At 43.0% G+C, this 20,794-nt stretch overlaps 1 protein-coding gene across 1 annotated transcript; it reads left to right on the top strand.

Annotated features, from left to right (window-relative positions):
* The first annotated feature begins 10,044 nt into the window (after positions 1 to 10,044).
* LOC111962128 (zinc finger protein 436) lies at positions 10,045 to 12,851 on the top strand. The gene is made up of 2 exons (XM_023984981.2): positions 10,045 to 10,321; positions 11,923 to 12,851. Exons 1-2 carry the CDS (start codon positions 10,129 to 10,131, stop codon positions 12,750 to 12,752), a joined length of 1,023 nt encoding a protein of 340 aa, XP_023840749.1. The 5' UTR covers positions 10,045 to 10,128; the 3' UTR covers positions 12,753 to 12,851.
* The last annotated feature ends 7,943 nt before the right edge of the window (positions 12,852 to 20,794 follow it).

Below are 20,794 nucleotides of genomic sequence, written 5' to 3'. Positions count from 1 at the left end.
TAAGTGTATGAACGTGTGAATTCCGATTTTAAATGTTTTGTGTGGACCCCAGTAAGAGTAGTGGCTGTGTTAGYAGCAGCTAATGGGGATCTTAATCAAATTCTAAAATACTAAACTCATTTGACACAATGGTTGTGGTACAACGGCTATTATTGTGATACAACATAAATGGTCAGTAAACACAACCATTGTGCAGTCTCCACAATGCTTGTATAATGATTTTTCTGAAGAAAAAAACTTTGCTGTATCAAAACCATTGTGCCAAATGTGCTGTACATCAGTTGTACAACTTGAGTATGTACGTGGCCTTTTTAGACCATATAATCCTCAGTGTGTGCAGTGAAAACAAAGTTCAGGGCTCTATTGAATCTGCATCGCGGAAGTTCAGCTTTTACAGCATGATTGAAATGAAACGCCAATGTTCCCACTTTAGYGGAGACTGCATTCATGGTAAACRCTGCATATGTCARYTCAATCGGAAATTACCTTTACATTTATATTGCGGAATCTGTAACGTTGAAGCGTTACAGATTGAATAGAGCCCTTAGTCAAACGTACAAGTACACACTGGATTATTTATAGCCATGGCCTTTCGGGGTTTGTTGTTAAATGACAAAGTGACAGGTCTATGGGACCGTATATCACAGCTTAGAGACCGCATTACAAACACATTGACTGGGTTCCAGGAATTGCATAATAAAATCCAAGGGAATACTGTCTGGCACTTGCTATGCAGAACTTGCCTCTGGTCTGAGGTTGTACTTGGTGACATTTATTTAATAGGGCCCGTAGAGACAGAGACGGATGCATTGCATTTTTGTATGYTTATACATCCTACTTTGTCTGACTGTGGTCCATGAAAAGTTGAACTCTTCGAAACTTTTAGACGTATGCAAACGCCGCATGAAGTTTAAGCTGCGTAAAAACTGTACACAAAGTAGTGACGGCGTGCCAGCGAGGTCACCTTATCAGGTTCATTAGATCACAGCGACCTAACCCCCCGAGCTCCCCTCTTCCACTGTTCAGCCACCTCACAACAACACAAACAGAATCCGGAAGATAAGCATCTACGGTCTACACAGACTATGTGAGAGAAGGAGTGAGAGGCTAAATAGAAAGACACTTGTCAAATGTGCAAAATGTGAACACCGGAGAGTCACAGATGATTCACTCTCCTAGTATTACTGTGACTTAGAAATGTGTAATGTGTTACGACCCAATCTGATGTTATGTTTTATGATTCATTTAAAAGTAAGAAGTAAATGAGTGTTGGGTAGGAAAGTTTTTTTATGTTGTACCTTTTTTTAGCATCTATCGCAATTATCTTTCATTAAGCCAGATAAATACACTGTACATCAACTTAATATATAAAGTATGATGACATTACAACAGGCAGCCTACATACCTGTCTCTTATACACATCTAGATGTGTATAAGAGACAGAATCTGTGATCTGTGGCGGGGTCTATTTGAGTGAGCCGTGAGCGCGCACCTATCCAGGATTGGTTTCACCTGGCTTAATGAATCCGTGTCTGCTCATCCTGGCTTGGTCTTTGTGCAACCAATTAAGCCTGGACGCACATGTTTTGGCTTCATTGAGCTCAGCTGAGTCATTTATCCCGGATGTCTTAATTCTACTTTTGTGCAACAGGCCCCAGGGGTCCTCCCTGATTGTTGGCTGTTGACCTCGCAATGTAAACAGCCTGGCCTCTCTCTTTGGTACAGTCCACACATCAGAGATAAAAAGCTCAAAGCAGACTAAACAAGAAGGACATCTCTCWTACATGTACTAGGAATGACTTCAAAATAATGTGACATCAACCCAGGATTTGTGAGGTGAAATGAAATGTGTTCAATATAAGGGGGAATACTCAGACGTTAGATATGATTCTATGTGAGAAAATATTTCATTGCATTCATTTGTTTAAAATAAACAACTTTGAATCAATCAGGGTGCATGATGACATTTATAACAAAACAAAAGTTCTCTCCCTTATTGAAGAATACTGAGCTCATGCCATGAAATACACAAGTAAATACACTGTTATTGATGCCTTAAAATATTCAGAAAAATGTATATTAATAAATCTTCTTAGGGCTAGGCGTCCCATCAGYGGGATCGATTTCGTCTCTGCGTTATATTGGCATCGAACATGTCACCCTCCCTAGGAGAGGGGGTGACCTTGATAATTTACTGTTAAAACGAGAGGCTGCCTGGATTTTTWACTTAAAGACCCTTGCTCCCTTCGGTCTCAACGTAGACTTTGATCTGAAGCCATTCTTGTGATTATTGTGACTTTGCCATTGTAATTGTTTGTAAGCTTGTGTAGTCTAAAATGAATCTATGATCGTATGCTATCCATTTGTTTTTTGTATGCTGTTCTTTGTATGCCATTTTAATATTTGAGAATTAACCAATGATATTAGGCCACTCTTGGCCATGACTACAGACACCTGTGTGTCTTTTGACACTATATAAACGAGTCATCTCGCCGTGTTTGTGATTATACCCTGATGAAGACAGCTTGGCTGTCGAAACGTTGGATATTATATTTTTTGCATCTGAGCTCCTAGAGTGTGCGGCTCTCCTTTATTTTCAAGTCCCATCAGCGGGATACCTGTCGACAACATCCGGTGAAATTGGAAGGCGCRCAATTCAAATAAATAATCGTAATATTAAACATTTATGAACATACAAGTATCTTATATCGGTTAAAAGCTTAAATTCTTGTTAATCTAGCTGCATTGTCTGATTTACAATAGGCTTTACAGCGAAAGCATACCATGCGATTGTTTGAGGATGGGGCCCYACATCAACATACTTCATGATGTGTTTGCCTATCTCAGTGGAGCCGGTGAAGCCCAGCTTCCCGACGTCCGGGTGGTCGGACAGACGCTGGCTCACCAGAGCACCTGACAGACAACAGAAGATGTACCAGCAAACTGTCAGCATCACAACACAGCCTTGTATAAAGTCAACCTGTCAGGCATCTAGGAATTATTTTTGCACTTTCCCAGATTCTCTATTGAAGGGGGTGAGAGGAGAACTGAGATGCAGTTGAAAATCGAAGGTGTGTAAAGAAAAACATGGGTGCAACTCTCTCTTGATATGAATGTTTTTGTCAAATGTACCTGATCCAGGGAGAATGTTGATCACTCCCTTGGGGAATCCTGCCCTCGCTGCTAATTCATCAAACTTCACTGCTGTCAATGGAGTCACCTGGGGAATGGAGTCACCTGGGGAAAATAGGAACATTGTGGAATAACCAAAATGATTCAACATGCTAGCTATGTGTTATTTCTACTAGCTATGTGTTAAACGTATTTCATATACCTTGACAAATGTTTTCATTTCCATTGCAAAACGTTTTGATACTGTGTGACCTAATGAACATGACCTAGAGGAAAGGTAGTCTGATGGTTGGAGGTATTGGGGGTGCTCCTCAACTGAGCAGGTTTGAGGACCACAGCAGCCAGACAAGCAGACGTTTTCTATGCCAGCATCATCAGAGCATAGTTCCAGGGAATAACAATGGCGCACACTGTGAGAGGTCAAAGGTCAAACAACATGTTTATTCTCAAATTCTGGTGGTGTATGTCACCCAATTAGTTATTTCTTGGTGAAGGAGAAGTTACGATTGGGCTAGGCCTGCTTGATGGGAATGGTGCAGCCCTGTCGAAAGAAAAATGTGATCACCTTTACACCTGTGCACATCATGAGTGTTATATTGCTTTATAAACATATTTATAGCACCTTATAGATGCAGTCATAGAGCATTATGAAACTGTAGCCTTTAATAAACGTAACAAGGAATGACCGCCCCTCTGTATGTGAAATTCACAGTAGAAGTAGTATTATGATGATGAAGGTAAGGATAATATTCAGTTTCCTCAAAGCACCTTATAAGTTGCTATATAGCCTATTGTTGCACAAAATGAAAAATACTGCACAATGGACATTGTGTCCATGTTCYTCTCTCACCTGGAGCTTGTCACACCAGCCAGTGAAGTAGCAGAAGGTCTGGATGGACATGCCTACATGAGTCTATGGTGGCCAACTATTCCTGGTGCTCCTCCATCAGGTCAGCCAGCCTGAAGGGGTCAGTGAGGGGTCCCATAGAACACTTACTACTGTAAATTAAATACACAGCACCATTCCTAGGTACAAATGTAAACCTTGATGGAAAAACTCACACAAATCAAAACTCAAACTCTATTTGAGTTTCTGTACCTCCAGATCATACGKAATCACCAGTTCATGATTGTGTCAGACAGACCACTTAGCCACCTTAACATTATACTGGTATGAGTATCTGTGTCTAATATACTGACCTGTATATGAGTCTGCCTCTGTCACCGGGGTTCATCTTGCCCCACTCTCCCTCCTCACAGCTCGGTCCAGGTCACTGACTTGAGCCAGAGACACATTACAGACGGCCTAGAGCAGTGGTTCACCAACCTTTTTCGGTGACTATACCACCAACTGAATTTTGCTCTGCCCGGATTACCCCTGAAGTACTCGCGCATGTGCATTTTACCAATAAGCCTATTGTCTCATGAGTCTTCTCAAGTACCCCCTGTGGAAAAGCCAAGTTCCCTGGTTGAGAACCACTGGCCTAGAGAGAGAGAGAGGAAGAGAGAGATGGGAAACACACTCAATACACTGTCAAAGTGACGTTGTAGCTTTAAAACTACCAGGTTGTCCCACTGTGGTCAAAGTACCTCTTTATATATATATATATATATCTATTTTGTTACCCCCTTTTTCTCCGTAATTTCGATGTCTCATCGGTGTAACTTCCCAACGGGTTCGGGAGAGGCGAAGGTCAAGTCATACATCCTCCGAAACATGACCCGCCAAGCTGCGCTTCTTAACACCCACTCACAAAAACCCAGAAGTAAGCTGCACCAATGTGTCGGAGGAAACACTGTTCAACTGACGACTGGAGTCAGCCTGCAGGCGCCTTGCCTGCCACATGGAGTTTCCCCCCCAGCCAAATGCTCCCCTACCCAGACGACGCAGGGCCAATTGTGCGCCGCCATATGGGACTCTGGTCACGGCCGGGATCGAACCCCAGGCTGTAGTGACGCCGCAACTCTGCGATGTGGTGCCTTAGACCTCTGCGTCACTTGGGAGGCTGCAAAGTGCCTCTTTTTCAAAGAGGACCTGGGTGGATTCATTTGTCACTGTCAAGGAGCAGATCAAGTAATGGAGGAAAGAGGGACAAATTCCTAAAGTATTCAAACTGGCTCTCCTATATCTTCTCTCCCTACCTTTCCGTCTGTGGGGTTGAAGGTCTTGTAGGTCTTCCCACCCTCTGCGTCCACAAACTCCCCGTTGATGAAGAGCTGGTGGGGCATCCGGATGGTTATGTTGTTGATGTTCTTCTCCACCTGGTTACAGGACACATACATTTGTTATGCTAAATAAAGTTGCTCCTATCCTGTGCTACCTAATCCAAAGGCTAAGTGTGCTAGCTACAGTTTTAGCATTTAGAAGAACGTTCCAAAACCTCTGTGTCAATAACAGCAGAGATGTTCACATGTCTTTGAGTTAGAGTCCAAGCAAGTCAAGTCTTTTAAGGCCAAGTCTAAGTCAAGTCTCAAGTCCCTTTTGGCAATGGCTTTCTGCCTGCTGTGGGTTAGGCCTATAAACCTTGTAAATTATTTGAAGAGACTCCCTTGTTCATTAGTCCATACTTGAATGAAAGCACATCAGGCACTATTTAAATTAAAATAAATGTCCTTTTAAAATGTAAACAGTTTACATTAATAAAAGTAATTGTACCGGATATGAAAAAAAGCAAACATAACATTTTAAAGTGCATGGTATTTTGTGGCAGACCTTGTCTATATTTCACTTAATTCTGTCACACAAACAGAAAATCTGTAGGTGAGGGAAGATAAATGACAAGCATGAATGTAAACCAAAACAACTGACAACTGTTCAATAACTGCACTACTAAAGTGTCCTAACGTAATGACATTTATCCCTAAAATATACTTACTGACCCTGACACTTAACAGAAACACTATTTCCTGTAACAAGTAGTAAATTACGTTCTGTGCCCTAGGACAGAGAAAATGTATGTTGTAGACAGGTTACGTTTCAGAAAGATCAAGTTTGTCAGCGTTCCTGCACTGAGCCTGGCACGATGAGGGCGCATGAGACCTCCATGACTAAACACTCTCCACTGGGGCACTGGTGGCAGGCATAGCCAACACTGTCTTTGCTACCTGCTTGAGCCTTGGAAAGTCTTTTGCATGGATTCTCCAAAAATCCAAGCAATCAACTTAATTTTCATCAGAGGATACTTCAATATAGCGAATAATCTCTGCTCTGACAGATGACTTTATGTCTCCTTTCTTCTTGCTGATCTTGTTGCGGAGGTCAGAGAACAGTCTAGAGGTTTTGGCAGGTGGTTGTTCTTTTTCTTCTCTACTACTGCTCTCCGTAATGGTGACTTTCCGTGCTTCAGCCAAAACAAGGTCTGAAAAAATGTCACTAAATGATGTACTGTATATAATCAAGAATAAAAGTATGTAGTATATGAAGAAAAAAAATACATTATTATTTGATTGCAAGTGACATAGAAAACGTTGCATGTTGCAATGCGATACCTACCAATCAGACTCCTTCAATTCAGCTTTATCTTCATGTGGTATGAGGACCTTATAATCAAGCCAGAACAGGCAGAAAGATGGGCCCAGCAGTGCAGCCATTATGTATACATTGTCACCAAATGGAAGTTTTGTTGCATGTTCATCCGAGTGCTCCATTCTGACATTCACAAACACCCCCTGGAATCGGCGTTTGAGTCACTGCTGCAGTGCTTTTACAAGACTTACTAGGTGACGACTTGTGCTCAGTATACTTTGCAGATGATAGTTGAGTGACAGTACACAAGGAAGGGCAGCACTGAGAGTCACCACAGGGTCCAAAATGTCCACTAGCTCCATTAGCTGGCTCCATTCCCTTGGCGATAAGCAGAGTTCCTTGTGTCCTTGGGAGGATGGAATTCCATCTGGTAGACACAGCAGCAGGGGTACAACGATTGGCTCCGAACTCAGCTTCAAATGCTTCTTTCAGACCACAGGTAGTATGTAGTAAGCTGCGAAGTTGAGTTACCTTAGCCATCAGACTGTTTATGATTTTTTGCCTTTAGTCCATCTCTAATCACTAGTTGTAATGAATGGGCAAAGCACTGTAAGCGCTGTTGCCTGCAGTTGGTTTGGATAGCTTCTACATCCGCATTGTACTCTTCACCAAATTCTTCCCATAGGCTGGGGTTATMCACATCATCATCATTGCTTGCTTTGGGGAAACAAACTGTGAAGGCCTTTTTCATATTTGCAGCGTGATCACATATGACAATCTAATTTTTGTTTTATGCCAAAACTATCACATATTACTTCAAATGTATCACTGATTCTTTCCCCAGTGTGTGACCCTGTGAATCTATCACAGCTCAACAGAACTGACTCCAGTCTGGGAGTTTTTTCTCTCTCTGCCGTAGCCATGTAATGGGCCGTTACTCCCATGAAGCCCCTCATGATCATGTCAGTCCATATATCTACAGTGACAGACACGGATTCTGTCTTCTCTAGGACACTTTTGATTGTAGCCTCTTTGTTCAGTGTTAAGTCATGCAGGCACCTGGTCAACGTGAGCCTACTTACTGGTCTATATTTGTCATCTACCACTGACAGGTAATGCCTAAAGTGAGGGTTGTCCACTAAGGACATAGGCAGTTTGCAGGAAATGATCAGGTCTTGCAGTATAGCCTCTGTTATGGCCTTCTGCCTGGGGTGGCCCTGGCTGTACACATGGACACCTGTGGTGGTCAAGAATGAGTCAATGCTGCTCTGTCCTTCTGTCCCTGCGCTGGCCACCTTTGCAGAATTCAGTGAACCTGCAGATGAACAAAATGATGGATAGTTGTTGCTGGCTTGAGATGGAAGAACAAGGACACAAACAAATATATACAGTTGAAGTCGAAAGTTTACATACTCCAACCTAAGTGTCATTAAAACTAGTTTTTCAACCACTCCACAAATGTATTTTTAAGAAACTATAGTTTCGGTTAGGACATCTACTTTATGCATGACACAAATAATTATTCCAACAATTGTTCACAGACAGATTATTTCACTTACAATTCACTGTATCACATTTCCAGTGGGTCAGAAGTTTACATACACTAAGTTGACTGTGCCTTTAAACAGCTTGGAAAATTCCAGAAAATGATGTCATGGCTTTAGAAGCTTCTGATAGGCTAATTGACATCATTTGAGTCCATTGGAGGTGTACCTGTGAATGTATTTCAAGGCCTACCTTCAAACTCAGTGCCTCTTTGCTTGACATCATGGGAAAATCAAAAGAAATAAGCCAAGACCTCAGAAAACAATTGTAGACCTCAACAAGTCTGGTTCATCCTTGGGAGCAATTTCCAAACGCCTGAAGGTACCACGTTCATCTGTTACAAACAATAGTACGCAAGTATAAACGCCATTGGGACCACGCAGCCGTCATACCGCTCAGGAAGGAGACRCGCTCTGTCTCCTAGAGATGAACGCACTTTGGTGCGAAAAGTGCAAATCAATCCCAGAACAACAGCAAAGAATCTTGTGAAGATGCTGGAGGAAACGGGTACAAAAGTATCTATATCCACAGTAAAACGAGTCCTATATCGAAAGACTGCTCAGCCAGGAAGAAGTCGCTGCTCCAAATCCGCCATAAAAAAGCCAGACTACAGTTTGCAACTGCACATGGGGACAAAGATTGTACTATTTGGAGAAATATCCGCTGGTCAGATGAAACAAAAATAGAACTGTTTGGCCATAATGACCATCGTTATGTTTGGAGGAAAAAGGGGGAAGCTTGCAAGCCGAAGAACACCATCCCAACCGTGAAGCACAGGGGTGGCAGCATCATGTTGTGGGGGTGCTTTGCTGCAGAAGGACTGGTGCACTTCACAAAATAGATGGCATCATGAGGTAGGAAAATTATGTGGATATATTGAAGCAACATCTCAAGACATCAGTCAGGAAGTTAAAGTTTTGTCGAAAATGGGTCTTCCAAATGGACAATGACCCCAAGCACACCTCCAAAGTTGTGGCAAAATGGCTTAAGGACAACAACAGTCAAGGTATTGGAGTGGACATCACAAAGCCCTGACCTCATTCATATAGAACATTTGTGGGCAGAACTGAAAAGCGTGTGCGAGCAAGGAGGCCTACAAACCTGACTCAGTTACACCAGCTCTGTCAGGAGGAATGGGCCAAAATTCACCCAACTTATTGTGGGAAGCTTGAGGAAGGCTACCCAAAACATTTGACCCAAGTTAAACAATTTAAAGTCAATGCTACTAAATACTAATTGAGTGTATGTAAACTTCTGACCCACTGGGAATGTGATGAAAGAAATAAAAGCTGAAATAAATCACTCTCTACTATTATTCTGAAACTTCACATTCTTGAAATAAAGGGGTGATCCTAACTGACCTAAGACAGGGTATTTTTACTAGGATTAAATGTCAGGAATTGTGAAAAACTGAGTTTAAATGTATTTGACTAAGGTGTATGTAAACTTCCGACTTCAACTGTAAACAGTGCACTCATATTCATTCGAAAAGAAGCATGCAGTTCAACATGTCTGCATGCACTGCAGTTTATTATGTTTATTCCGAACAGTCCAAAGTCATGCCATTATAATACCCTGAATCAGGACTGAACTGTATTCATAAACGGTGTACAATACTAGGACAGAGGCCAGGAAGGTTATTGACTATATGGAACTACCAACATCTTAACCAATAGCCAGCGTGCAGCCCAAGTTCCAGTCTGGAAAGTGTTTTTGGAAGAAATAGCCATTTGAGAGTCATGTCTGTCTCTTCTCACATGTGAACCAAAAATATAGGTTGAAAAACGTCAGCATATTGTCAACCTTTGTTTCCACTCCGGACAACAGGCGGCGGTAGTGCGGTATTGTGTTGCCGCGCACACACTGTAAAAAAAAGTATAGCGAGCAGTGTTTACTTCCTGGCAGGCACATTTAACAAGGGTTTCCAAAAAGCTTTAAATTGATTTAAATTGATACTAAAATACTAGCGACAGTGCATTCCCAACATGTCAAAAATACAATTGCTCAATGTGTTTCTGCGTGAGCGATTGATAGCGGCTGCTGTAGAGATATTTGGAGTAGTTGAAAATACGATAGTAGAGTATCAAGAAGAAATCTCCCGTTCGAAAGAGGAGAGCAAACGGTTACAGAAGCTGTTGGATTTGGTCATTAAACCACAAATCAAGTTACATAGAGCAGGTTTGTAACGACGACTACTTCAACGTACTGTTTGACTGGCTTGTAGCCTACTCTCTTTCACTGCCCTCGCTTGACGTTCCGCGCACTGCAAGCCCACAGTGTGTGTCACTTCTCTTGTCACCTGTTAATCAACTTGTTAGAACACAATATCTGTGGACAGTTTTGTGTTCGAGACCACCTAAAGCGAGAACGATTCAAGACCGGAGCGAATCTAGTCCATACCGAGACTGGGTGGGGACGAGAGGTCCGAGTCAAGAGCGAGACGAGAAAAATGCGAGTCCAATTAAAGACCATGACTAATTTTGTAAAATCGTCACCATAATAAGAGTTCAAAATGTTTAGTATTTATGTTAATATTTCAGAAGAACATATGGGTTCTTTAGACACTAAGAATGGTCAAAAAAATGCATGCTGAGGGCAAATAGAGCCACTCTACAAATGTTTACTAACCCAAACACAGTGGGGAACATTGAGGGCCTGCTATGCTTTCARAGAAAGGCTTAGGATTTATAAAATTATTATTATTATTATCAATTATGTTTTTTTAATCTTTTCAGTTTTTGTTAGAAAGGAAAGGGTTAACCGACGTGAAAAAAGTTCGAATCAGGATTTTTCTTTGGTGGTCTCTGGGGGAGATACATTTAGCTAAGTCAGCCATTGGCTAGGCCAATGTAGCTGACTTGCCTAGTTATGGATGCCACCTTTCCAACATGTCAGATCGTCAAATTTCTGCCCTGCYAGAGCTGCCCCGGTCAACTGCTCTCATTGTGAACTGGAAACGTCTAGGAGCAACAACATCTCAGCCGCGAAGTGGTAGGTCACACAAGCTCACAGAATGGGACCGCTGAAGTGCGAAGCACATAAACATCATCTGTCCTCGGTTGCAACACTCACCACCAAGTTCCAAACTGCCTCTGGAAGCAACGTCAGCACAAGAACTGTTCGTCGGGAGCTTCATGAAGTGGGTTACCATGCCATGGCCGAAAAGCCAAACACAAGCCTAAGATCAGTGGTGTTAAACTCGCCGCCATTGGACTCTCTGGAGTGATGAATCGCGCTTCACCATCTGGCAGTCCGACGGACTAATCTGTGTTTGGCGGATGCCAGGAAAATGCTACCTGCCCCAATGCATAGTGCCAACTGTTAAGTTTGGTGGAGGAGGAATAATGGTCTGGGGCTGTTTTTCATGGTTTGGGCTAGGCCTTTTAGTTCCAGTGAAGGCTAATCTTAATGCTACAGCATGCAATGACATTCTAGACAATTCTGTGCCTGCAACGATTCTGTGAGTGCGCAACTTTACAACAATTTCCCCCACTCTACCAGCAAGTCAAGGGAATTCGAACAAAGTTTGAGGGATATTTTTCAATGAAAGTAAAGGATAGTAATGTTACCAGTAAACTATGAATCCCACTTTTCAATAGGGGAAAATATATAAATGTTTCAAGAAAGGAGTGTGTGATACTGTATTTGGCCTGACAAAGTGCTTTTATGTGCCAACTGAATTGAAGCTGATAATGATTTTTTTACTCCGCTGGTCTCAGTAAGATATATTAATATGGCTCTCTGTTGACTAACATTTATTTCCCTTTCCTTCCCTCCAGAACCTAGGCAGCATGTCTCAGAAGAAGAGGAGATGAGGGGCCTCAGTCTGCGGCAAGAAAGTTCAGATCCCGCACAAAGTACAGTGGAACAGGACTTCAGGACGAGACTGTTAGAAGAGCAATTGCAAGGGCCTGAGTCTCATAGTCATAACATAGAGTTTGTGTTCACTCCTCCTTGTGTGAAAAGTGGGTTTGACCAGGACCCTTGGCCCTCGCACCTTTTTAAAACCCAGATTGTGGAGGACAATGAGATTAATAATCTGTCAAGTACCCTAGTGGAACACATAAAAACAGAACCTGATGTAGAGGGCTACGGAGTACCAACGAGTGACCCACAGTTCCTGTTTGCAGTAAACGCACACTGTTCTGCAGCTCCGAGTGAAACCATGAGCCCTCCGCCACGGAAAACAAAGAGAGGGCGACCATTTAGGCATATAGGAACACTGTCTGAATTTATGAAGAGACGCGCCTCATACGAACGATTCCGATGCCATGTCTGTGGAAAGGGGTTCCCAGCAAGGAAGGGTCTGGGAGACCACATGACGACTCATACAGGGGAGAGACCACACAGCTGTCACCTTTGTGGGAAAGGTTTCAAAGTGAAGAGTCATCTGAACGAGCATATCCGAGTTCACACAGGAGAGAAACCGTTTGTCTGCCCAGTCTGCGGGAAAGCGTTCAGGCAGGACGCTCATATGAAAGGACATTTGAGGAGGACTCACAAGGAGAACCCGTACCGATGCCATGACTGTGGCGAAAGCTTCAGTCAGATGGGAGAGCTGCAAGTGCATAGGACAGTGGCCTGTGGTCCAATTGTCCTGGGCCTTTGACGTTACTGTCCTTTCCCTGATGCCTTTGGTGACAGACGTTTTAGTCTGGCAGTCATGATAAGGACAATTGAATTGTGTTATTGAAGGAAAAAAGGAAGCATAATCTGTTCACAGAGTAAGAAAAGTTTGAGGGCGAAGCTCCTATCTTTGCCAAAATTCATAAATGGGAGGGTATTTCTAGAAAGCATGTAACCTATGTGGTTGGTTGTCTGTACAGTGCTGTGAAAAAGTATTTGCTCCATTTCCAATTTTCTCTACTTCTACATATTTTGGATACTGAATGTTATCAGATCTTCAACCAAAATCTGATATTAGATGACAGGAACCTGATTGAACAATTTTATATATATATATACAAAAGTATGTGGACACCCTTTCAAATGAGTGAATTCGGCTATTTCAGCCACACCTGTTGCTGACAGGTTAATAAAAATCCCGTACTGAAGAGCCCAGTGACTTTCAACGTGGCACCGTCATAGCTGCCCTGTAAGTGCTGTTCTTGTGAAGTGGGAACGGAGCAACAATGGCTCAGCCGCRAAGTCGTAGGCCACACAAGCTCACAGAACGGGCCCGCCGAGTGCTGAAGTGTGTAAAAATCGTCTGTCCTTGGTTGCAACACTCACTACTGAGTTCCAAACTGCTTCTGGAAAAAAACGTCAGCACAAGAACCGTTCGTCGGGAGCTTCATTGAAATGGGTTTCCATGGCCGAACAGCCGCACACAAGCCTAAGATCACCATGCGCAATGCCAATCGTCGTCTGGAGTGGTGTAAAGCTCGCCGCCATTGGACTCTGGAGCAGTGGAAACGCGTTCTTTGGAGTGATAAATCACCCTTCACCATCTGGCAGTCCAATGGACAAATCTTGGTTTGGCAGATGCCAGGAGAACACTACCTGCCCCAATGCATAGTACCAGCTGTGAAGTTTGGTGTAGGAGGAATAATGGTCTGGAGCTGTTTTTCATGGTTCGGACTAGGCCTCTTAGTTCCAGTGAAGGGAAATCTTAACGCTACAGCATACAATTACATTCTATATGATTCTGTGCCTCCAACTTTGCTGCAACAGTTTGGGGAAGGCCCTTTCCTGTTTCAGCATGACAGTGCCCCCGTGCGCAAAGCGAGGTCCATACAGAAATGGTTTGTCGACATGGTGTGGAAGAACTTGACTGGCCTGCACAGAGCCCTAAGCTCAACCCCATCGAACACCTTTGGGATGAATTGGAACACCGACTGCGAGCCAGGCCTAATCGCCAAACATCACTACCTCACTAATGCTCTTGTGGCTAAATGGGGGCAAGTCCCTACAGCAATGTTCCAACATCTAGTGGAAAACCTTCTCAGAAGAGTGGAGGCTGTTATAGCAGCAAATGTCCATGATTTTGGAATGAGATGTTCGACGTGCAGGTGTCCACATACATTTGTGCCATGTAGTGTATTTCATAAAGTTATGTAACACCCAATGCTCCTGTGTGAGAAAGTAATTGCCCCCTTACACTCAATAACTCACCTTTAACTGCAATGACTCCAACCAAACGCTTCCTGTTAGTTGATCAGTCTCTCACGTCRCTATGGAGGAATTCTGGCCCACTCTTCCATGCAGAACTGCTTTAACTCAGTGACATTTGTGGATTTTCAAGCATGAACTGCTCGTTCAAGTCCTGCCACAACCTCTCAATTGGGATTAGGTCTGGATTTAACTTTAAATGTGTTGCTTTTTAGCCATTTTCATGCAGACTTGATTGTGTGTTTTAGATCATTGTCTTGCTGCATGACCCAGCTGCGCTTCAGCTTCAGCTCACAGACGGATGGCCTGACATTCTCCTGTAGAATTCTCTGATACAGAGCTGAATTTAAYCCAAAACACACAAGTCTATAACAACCAGTTATTGAGTGTAAGGGGGCAATTACTTTTTCACACAGGGGAATTGGGTGTTGCATACCTTTATTAATAACACAACAAATATATACTTATTTGTAAATTCTGGTTCCCTTTATCTAATATTATGTTTTGGCTGAAGATCTGATAACATTCAGTCCCCCCGCCAAAAAAATTGAAAATCAGAAAGGGGTCAAATACTTTTTCACGGCACTGAATGTGGTTCTCCATCCAATCTTTTTAAGCGAGTAAAGTCCGTTGGGAAAAAATGTCACGACAGCCCTGATGGAAGCAGCTAATTTGTCGGTACAGTTAACTTTCCAAATGTCAACACATGCTATACAGAGTGGGATCTTTTTGTGTCGGTAAAATAAATTATGCAACAAATGGAGCTGGAAACGCCTTTATGCTCAAATATCGAAGTAAAAGTCACAAGATGATATGTTGTGTGGTCCTCCCACTGCGACTGGTGAAAGCTGGTGAGAGTGCACGGTGATGAGCTTGATCAGTTCCAAGAAATATAGACCGTCTTAAACTCTTATTCTGGTCACATGATGATCGATGCTTGGCTGTTTGACAAATCAAGGTAATCTCGCTCTTTTGTCCATACTAATCTCATCATGTAGGAAAGCCTACCTGCACTGTATCTGCAAGCTGTTGGCTAGATTACACGTGCCAAGAYCAGAGTGGGCACATAAGCTATATAACGCAATTTTATTTTTGACAAAACCATCAGTAGAGTTGAAAATGCAATGGAAACCCATTTAACTTGTATTTTTAATTCAGTACATGGGAATTTAACCACAAAAGTTTTATATTTTTATGTCCACAACGTTATCTGCAACAAGTCAATTTGATGTAAACATCTCTGGTAGGAAAGTTTTTGAATATTCACATGAAAATCTGTCGCCAATTGGATGGAAACCTAGCTAGTGAGTTCCATGAGGAAAAAGTTAAGTCCATGTAACTAGTTCTCTGGTACCTTGTATTGTATCTATCATTTCTGGATCCTTGGAGCACTTCAAGGTAGTCAAACAGATGGATATCCATAGCTCGGGGGAGTCACTAATGGGGTGCATATCACTGTCTTAATATATATTTACAAAATCTGTACATCTTGGATGTCATTCTCTTCCCTATGTGTGGAAGACAGGTTTATATATTTAAAATGTAAACAATGTAGCCTAACATTTTACTTACACCTATTCAAAAAATGCCAGTTCTCAAATCTGACAGCTACAGTATATTAGGAAAATATTACATATTATTAAAGAGAATTAACTTGCTGTATGTTTTCCAATTCAACTATGGAGGGAACGTCATTACCGATATGTTCACTGAAAGGGTGTTTTCAGACAGACTTCAAATTTGASTTTACTGTCCAAACACGCATGCAGGGTAACTTTATAAATAGCAATAGCAAGTCCTATCTATTGCAGCATGATTTTGGGCACTGTTAAATCTCCAGGGGCGTGTTCATTAGTGCACACGACGGAAAACATTTAACAATTKAACGTAAAAAAATTGAAATACTTTACTGAAATGTTGATTCATGTTAACTGTCCCTGTAAAAATATACTCAATCAATTAAAGTAAAACAAATTAGCATTTCTTATTGAACAAGACTAGGTAGTCCCTCCATTTTAGTACATTTTCTTCAGTGTGGTGCCTAATGAACACGACTAGATTCTCCTCRTTTTTACAATGAGTCACGTGAAGTTTGTATACGGGAAGGAGGTCCCCGTAATTTGTAGGCTCCCGAGTAGCGCAGCGGTCTAAGGCATTGCATCTCAGTGCTTGAGGCATCACTACAGACCCTGGTTTGATTCCAGGGTGTATCACAACTGCCCGTGATTGGGAGTCCCATAGGGCGGTGCACAATTAGGGTTTGGACGGGGTAGGCCGTCATTGTAAATAAGAATTTGTTCTTAACTGACTTACCTAGTTAAATAAAGATAAAATAATCATTGAATTTAGCTCCACTTRTACTACAGTTATATGACCAGTAGAGGCCAGAAAAGCCCATCTTTCAAAGAGTGGTAGAGAAGAGTAGTGTATTTCCCCTATCTAGACCGAGACCATGTGTAGTAGACTTGGGTCAAAACTCCTCTTAGACCAGATTGGGCAAATAAACCCCTTTGTTGCAGCACTCATTCTGGGCTTGGATACATCACATATGCATATAAACCCTGTGTGGTTTGCAGCTCAATAGCATATCTTAAAAATACAGCTAGTCTTAATACTCATGTTGGGCAATTCAGGCGGATGTGTGTGTTTCATATGATTGTGTTTTGCTTTTTGTGTTTTGTGTTTGCTTTTCATGCATTGTGTAATTGAGGTGTATACAAGATATGTATAGTATAATTGTGGTTTATTGATGTGTTCATGCATCTGCGAAAGAAATGTGGTCTCAGTGCTTAAATAAAGATAAAAAATGAATATGCACAAGTGTATTTCTCTCAAATTTTGTGCACAAATTTGTTTACTCCCTGTTAGTGAGCATTTCTCCTTTGCCAAGATAATCCATCCACCTGACAGGTGCAGCATATCAAGAAGCTGATTAAACAACATGATCATTACACAGGTGCACCTTGTGCTGGGGACAATAAAATGCAACTCTAAAATGTGCAGATTTGTTACACAACACAATGCCACGCTACCATAAGCCGCCTCCAACGTCATTTTAGAGAATTTGGTAGTACGTCCAACTGACCTCACAACTGCAGACTACGCCAGCCAAGGACCTAATCCGGCTTCTTCACCTGCGGGATGGTCTGAGACRAGCCACCYGGACAGCTAATGAAACTGTGGGTTTGTACAACCAGTTTCTGCACAAACTGTCGGAAACTGTCTCAGGGGAGCTCATCTGCGTGCTTGTCATCCTCACCAGGGTCTTGACCTGACTGCAGTTCGGTGTTGTAATCGACTTCAGTGTGCAAATGCTCACCTTCAATGGCCACTGGCACGCTGGAGAAGTGTGCTTTTCACAGATGAATCCCGGTTTCAACTGTACTGGGCAGATAGCAGACAGTGTGTATGGTGTTGTGTGGGCGAGCGGTTTACTGATGTCAACATTGTGAACAGAGTGCCCCATGGTGGTGGGGGGTTATGGTATGGGCAGGCATAAGCTACGGACAGCGAACAGTATTACATTTTATCGATGGCAATTTGAATACACATAGATACTGTGATGAGATCCTGAGGCCCACTGTCGTGCCATTAATCCGCCGCCATCACCTCATGTTTCAGCATGATAATGCACGGCTCCATGTCGCAAGGATCTGTACACAATTCCTGGAAGCTGTAAATATTCCAGTTCTTCCATGGCCTGCATACTCACCAGACATGTCACCCATTGAGTATGCTTGGGATGCTCTGAGCCAACGAGTACGACATCATGTTCCAGTTCCCGCCAAAAGCCAGCAACTTCGCACAGCCGTTGAAGAAAAGTGGGACAACAATCAACAGCCTGATCAACTCTATGYGAAGGAGATGTCTTGCTACATGAGGCAAATGGTGGTCACACCAGACACTGACTGGTTTTCTGATCCACGCCCCTACCTTTTTTTTTTTAAGGCATTTGTGACCAGATGCATATCTGTATTCCCAGTCATGTGAAATCCATAGATTAGGGCTTAATTAATTTCAATTGACTGGTTTCCTTATATGAACTGTAACTCAGTAAAATCTTAGAAATTCTTGCATGTTGCGTTAATATTTTTGTTCAGTGTAGTATGACATGCATATTTCTCTCCCTGTGCGGTACTCGCAATTTGATATGCTGAACAATTGAATGTGTAAACTATTCTACTATGGGGTTGTCTGATTTTGCTGTTGCTTCTCGTGTTGTTGGCTGTTGAAAAATAAAATGTGGACAACAATTTTTCCTTAGATAATTCAAATAACCATAGGTGCCGGTTCTTGGACCCGGCGGGACCCGGCCAATTTCCCTGCTTACACACACACACACACACACACACACACACACACACACACACACACACACACACACACACACACACACACACACACACACACACACACACACACACACACACACACACACACACCACACACACACACACACACCAGAGGCCTAATTCTCCAAGCCTTTGTGATGCGGCCCTCTGTCCCCAAAATTCTCTTTCAACACATTTCCCATAAACTGATGCAACACTAACAAACTCTCACTCACTGGCCCCAATCTTTCTTAACTTCCTTGACTCAATCTCTGAAACATTCCCTCTATCCCCTGACTCTTTCTCTCAGTTGCTCCTACTGAATACATAACACCTCACAGAGAGCTTTTCAGCGCAGGCCTAACGTTCGACTGGAAAACATCCAAAGTTATTTCTCCTGCCAATGAGGGGGAACGGCCAGAATCGGTGCGGGAACCAGTCCCCGAGAGATTGCAGGGAATGAACACCACTGAAACTATGCCATGATAGTCCTGACCTCAAGGCCAGGTAGTACAGCATGTCTACATGCAGGGATGCTACATAGGCCTATGTTTAAATCCAAAAAGTTAGAAACAAATGCCTTCAGAAAGATTTTGAAGTTTATTTTGTATTTGCAAAAATAAACAGGGTTTCTTCTTCCAAAGCATAGGGCCAAAGAAAAATGTCGAAAGGCTTTAAAAAAAAAAGATTCTGTGGTAACAACCCTGGTAATAAAATGTATGTCTAAATAACATTTGTGTAACGTTAGGCGACTTACCGTCCTGCCGTCGTGTCCAAACTGCACCAGGCTTGCCTTAGTGACCAGACCAGGTCGACTGACACCAGGGATCTACAGGGGTTGTCCGTTAGCAGCCGTTGTCAACCAGAGTGGAGCCGTAGAACGTCACTTTCTAGACGGGAGACAGTAGGAGACACCACAGTGGAATCAGCCTTTTGAGTGCATCTCAATTTGTGTTTGTATTTATTATGGATCCACATTAGATGCTACCAAGGCTAAATGAAGGCAGTTTATACAATTAAAACATTACAATACATTCAGACTGTGTGCCATCAGGCCCCTACTCCACCACTACCGCATATATACAGTTCAAAATCCATGTGTACGTGTGTGTATTGTGCGTATGTTATCGTGTGTGTGTATACATGTGTCTGTGCCTATGTTTGTGTTGCTTCACAGTCCCCGCTGTTCAAGGTTTTTTTAAATCTGATTTTTTAAATCAAATTTTACTGCTTGCATGAGTTACTTGATGTGGAATAGAGTTCCATGTAGTCATGGCTCTATGTAGTACTGTGTGCCTTCCATAGTCTGTTCTGGACTTGGGGACTGATGGAGCATTCATCAACCCGTACGGCATGACGAGGTACTCATAGTGCCCTGAGGTGGTATTAAATGCCGTCTTCCACTCGTCCCCCTCCCGGATACGCACCAGGTTGTAAGCGCTCCTGAGATCCAATTTTGTGAAGAAGCGCGCCCCGTGCATTGACTCGATCGCACTGGCGATGAGAGGCAGCGGGTAGCTGTACCTCACAGTGATGTGATTGATACCCCGATAGTCAATACACGGGCCAGACCTCCATCCTTCTTCTTCACAAAAAAAGAAACTCGAGGAGGCAGGTGAAGTGGAGGGCAGAATGTATCAGGGATTTCCCAGGGATTCGGCGACATAAGTTTCCATAGCCACCGTCTCCTCCTGTGACAGAGGATACACGGGACTCCTGGGAAGTGCTGCGTCTACCAGGAGATTTATCGCACAACGGGGGGCGTCGATGGGGTGATAATTGAGTCGCCTTCTTCTTACAGAAGGTGAGAGCCAAATCGGCATATTCTGAGGAGATGCGCACGGTGGAAACCTGGTCTGGACTTTCCACCGTAGTCGCACCGATGGAAACCTCTAAACACCTCCCTGAGCACTCTCGTGACCACCCCTTGATAGCCCTCTGTTGCCACGAAATAGTGGGGTCATGACAGGCCAACCAGGGTAGGCCCAGCACCACGGGAAACACAGGAGAATCAATATGGAAGAGACTGATTCTCTCCTTGTAACCCTCCTGCGTAACCATGTCTAGTGGAGCGGTGGCCTCCCTAATCAGCCCTGACCCTAATGGTCGACTATCTAGGGCGTGCACAGGGAAGGGCATATCCACAGGAACAATTGGGATCCCTAAACTATGGGCAAATGAACGATTAATACAATTTCCAGCTGCGTCT

Source organism: Salvelinus sp. IW2-2015, linkage group LG1 (assembly GCF_002910315.2).
Source record: "Salvelinus sp. IW2-2015 linkage group LG1, ASM291031v2, whole genome shotgun sequence".
Classification (NCBI taxonomy): Eukaryota; Metazoa; Chordata; class Actinopteri; order Salmoniformes; family Salmonidae; genus Salvelinus; species Salvelinus sp. IW2-2015.
This window is presented reverse-complemented; position numbering and strand designations above follow the sequence as displayed.